The 4,238-nt window shown below is 36.3% G+C and overlaps 1 protein-coding gene across 1 annotated transcript; it reads left to right on the forward strand.

Annotated features, from left to right (window-relative positions):
* Positions 1-629: 629 nt before the first annotated feature.
* LOC101575150 (olfactory receptor 8K3-like) lies at positions 630-3,895 on the forward strand. The gene is made up of 2 exons (XM_023706081.1): positions 630-661; positions 2,938-3,895. The coding sequence occupies exons 1-2, from the start codon at positions 630-632 to the stop codon at positions 3,893-3,895; spliced, it is 990 nt and encodes a 329-aa protein (XP_023561849.1).
* The last annotated feature ends 343 nt before the right edge of the window (positions 3,896-4,238 follow it).

Raw genomic sequence — 4,238 nt, forward strand, 5'->3', positions numbered from 1 at the left:
ACTGACCCTGCATTCTATGTTCTCAAGGCCTTAAATATATGAGAATTTACTATGTTTGCTTTGTTACTGGTTTATTTATGCTGGTAGCATAATACTCTTGACATGCAACCTTGCAGGTGAATATTGCAGATTTAACTTTTGTTTGCTTCGTTTTCTTTTCTTTGTACTGGGGATTTAACTCAGGACCTTGTACTTGCCAGGTAGGTGCTTAAGCAGCTGAACTATCTCCCTAGCCCAATATTGCAGAATATTTTAAACACTAGGCAATATGTCCCATGAATTAATCACTATTCATACTTTCATTTATGAATGGGTAATTAGGTTTTCCATAGTTTGGTCATGTGGTATTGTGTTGTTATGCATGACTGTATGAACACTGAAATACTCATAAATGGAATTTCTAAATTGTGAAATAAACACATAACTACAACGCTACATAAATTCATAAACCAAATCATTATACTCACTGACAATTAGTGGATAACCTCCAGGTATTTCACTAAATTCTCAAAGGCTTCAAGGATAACCAGAAAATTGCTTGGCAATCTCCTCAGGGACAGGTTCAAAAGCTTTTCTAAAAGGGACAAATTGCCTTCCAGTCCTCAAGCTCCATGGTAAGAAGCACAAGCATGGAAGAATCGAGAGGGAGCTTTCATTTCAGGTAACAACGACAGATGGTATCGTACGGTGCCACGTGAGAGACTGGTAACTCAGAACCCGGAGAAACGCTCTTACTTTCACTTTGGCTTTGCCACGTCGTGAGAGAAAATTTGTGATCTTGTTTCTGTGCTTCTTAGGAATACATCATGCCAGCGCAGTGCCAAGGCTGCGCTCTATCAAGTTTTGATTTTTGAACATTTTTCACCAAGACTGAGATAAACACTGATAAATATTTTAGAAACACATACAGTGAATTTTCTTGAAAAATCTTAATCATTCAGATAGACAAGATAGATAGACAGATAATAAAGACAGATATAAATAGAGACATAGACATAATTTCAAAGGAAAACTAGGCCAATGTAAAGAAGACATACAGCATAAATAACAGAACGTGATTTTGTTTAGTCATGTATTTTAAAACTTAATCAATTCGATCAGGTACCGTGACTTTCCAGTCCTCAGTTATTTGGGTTCTGCATTCTTTTGCATCTTTCTGCAGAGTATTTTAACACTTAATAATATGTAACTAAAGGTACAAAATGCGATGCATTCCTGTTCCACCTCACAATTAGGTGTCCAAAGTATTAATTTCAAGGAGAATTTTAAGTATTAAATTTCATGGAAATAGTAAATGTTCTTAATTTTGTAGTGAATTTATTATATTTTTCCTAGAATACAGATTTTTAAAATAAAATTGAAATGTCCAGGAAAGATAGTAAACTACAGAAGAGCAATTTAGTTCCTTCAAATGAATTCCAATGCTACTGAGAAAAAAAAACCCAACATTTTCTTACATATATGAAAATCAAGGGGCCTGGGAGATGGCAGAACCGGGGATTGAACTCAGGCCCTTGCGCTTGCCAGAGAAGTGTTTATTCCACTGAGCCATCTCCCCGGCCCCCAAAAATCCTTTGTAAAGGATGAAGAAAAGAGGTTCAAAATTATATGATACTGCAATTTGTACAAAGTTTACAAATTTATCATTAGAATAACTTCTTTGATTATGGCTGTACATGTCACATTATAGCAGGTAGCTAATTAATGTAATTAGATGATTGTAACATAAAAGGCAATTACAGAATTTAAAATGCATTATAAGTGTCTATTTATTGTGCCTCTTCTCTTTTAAACACTTAAGTCTTCATAATGTTGTCTGCATAAGTATCAACCTTCCAAATTTTTGTCCAACTATCAGATTTTCTCAACTTTAGAAAGAGCTTATTAATGTGGATATTAAATTGAGCTGGAATACAGTGGGATACTTAATACCTTAATGTCTTCTAACTACTGGATGTCAGTGGCAGCACATTATTCAGTTTGGTTTTTGTGCATTGTTTTCTTTTCTTTTCTTTTTGTCTTTTTTGACACAGGGTCTCATTATGCAGTTCAAGCTGGCCTTGAGCTCACTTAAGCCCACACTGGTCTCGAACTCACCACAAACCTCTTGCCTCAGCCTCCTAAGTACTGGGATTACAGACATGCACCATGACACCTAGCATTAGTTTTGAAAACCTAAATATCTATGGAAATGAATAGCCTTTTGAGGAAAATCACTATAAATGTAGTTAAAAAGCTGGGCTTCTTTTCAAATATATTAACTTGAAAAATTCCCACAAATTATTTTTGCAATAATTCTACTTAATAAAATTCATCTAAACATAGTACATTTATTCTTTAGCAAAACTTCTTCTTTTGATAATTAAAAATCTTGCTATTTTTTCATGAGACTTGTGAAAAATAACTGTTTATTTTCAGTGCTGACATACACTTGAAATGCCAATGGTCTTACATTTTATTGTAGCTTTGCCCTAAGTGAACCTGGGGCCCATAACAGTGACAATGAAATATGCTATGATAAAAATAAAATCTGATACTCAAAGGCTGCTATTAGGTCTCATTTGACCAGCTAGTTCTAAATTCCCAGTCTGAATTTTTGGCTTCACTTTTTTTTTCTATTCTTTTAGCACAAAAATCTACCTGCTGTTTTCATAGATACGTTTATGGTGTCATGTGCCATAAAATGATTTATTTAACACTTTGGTTCTTTGGAAAAATAGGCTATATTTCTTAAAGTCTTTTGTTAAATAACTATATTATATTGTTAAATGTGGTCTATAAATTCTCTATGCAAATTGCTTCGAAATACTTTAAATGTATTACTTGCCCATAATTACTTATGAAAATACATTTTGTTACACTGTAAAAAACATAAAATTCATCTAGAAAATATTAATGGAAATCTCTTGACCTTGCTGATGTCTCTATACCAAATAGGTTTTCTGATCACCTGAGGGAGTCGCAGAACCTCACAGTGGTGACCAAATTCATTCTGCTCGGCATCACAGATCGTCCTGAGCTGCAGGCTCCACTGTTCATACTGTTTCTTGTGATCTACCTGACCTCACTGGTGGGCAACCTGGGCATGATCGTCCTCACCCAGCTGGACCCCCGGCTGCAGACCCCCATGTACTTTTTCCTGAGACACCTGGCTGTCACTGATCTTGGCTATTCCACAGCTGTGGGACCCAAAATGCTGGTAAATTTTGTTGAAGATGAAAATATAATTTCACATTATTGTTGTGCTACACAGCTGGCTTTCTTTCTTTTGTTTATTGCTTGTGAGCTTTTCATCCTGTCTGCCATGTCCTATGACCGCTATGTGGCCATCTGCAGCCCTCTGCTGTATACTGTCATCATGTCCCCAAGACTTTGTTGGGTACTGGTGATGATACCCTATCTCTACTGCACGTTCGTGTCTCTTCTGGTGACCAAGAAAATTTTCACTTTGTCCTTCTGTGGGAAGAATATCATTAGACATTTCTACTGTGACAGTCTCCCCTTATTATCTTTAGTTTGCTCAGACACACATGAAGTTGAAGTGATGATGTTAATCTTATCAGCTTTTAACTTGATTTCCTCTCTTCTGGTGGTCCTCATGTCCTACCTGCTCATCCTCACATCCATTCTCAGGATGAAGTCTGCAGAGGGCAGGCATAAGGCTTTCTCCACTTGTGGGTCCCACCTGACCGTGGTCACCGTGTTCTACGGGACTTTGATATTTATGTATGTGCAGCCTAGGACGGGTCACTCCTTTGACACTGACAAAGTGGCCTCCATATTTTATACCCTGGTCATCCCTATGCTGAATCCCTTAATCTACAGCTTGAGAAACAAAGACGTAAAACATGCTCTTCAAAAAGCACGGGAAAAACTATGCAGTATCTTTCCCTAAAATACTCTAAAATTTTTGTGTGTGAAGCTGAAATGTGAGCTTGCTATATTTTCCTCTAGAACCCCTAGCAAGCACAAAAATCTCACAATCTGTTAAATATTGAACCCAGTCATACTTGCTGCATTTTCAAATGCCATACAACATAATTTAAACATCTTAAAATATGCTTATTAAAGACATAACCAATTTAAATGTTATAGCCATTGAGCATAGGTTTAGAGAAATGTTTTCAGAGTTGTGACCTCCCCTTAGAAGTCAGGAAGACTGATAAATACAAAGAGTCCAATGGTTCCTGTGACATTTGTAATGATTAGCGAAACTTTCTAGTGTATATATGAGGCAA

The sequence above is a fragment of the Octodon degus genome, unplaced genomic scaffold (genome assembly GCF_000260255.1).
Source record: "Octodon degus isolate 3935 unplaced genomic scaffold, OctDeg1.0 scaffold00239, whole genome shotgun sequence".
NCBI classification, from domain to species: Eukaryota; Metazoa; Chordata; class Mammalia; order Rodentia; family Octodontidae; genus Octodon; species Octodon degus.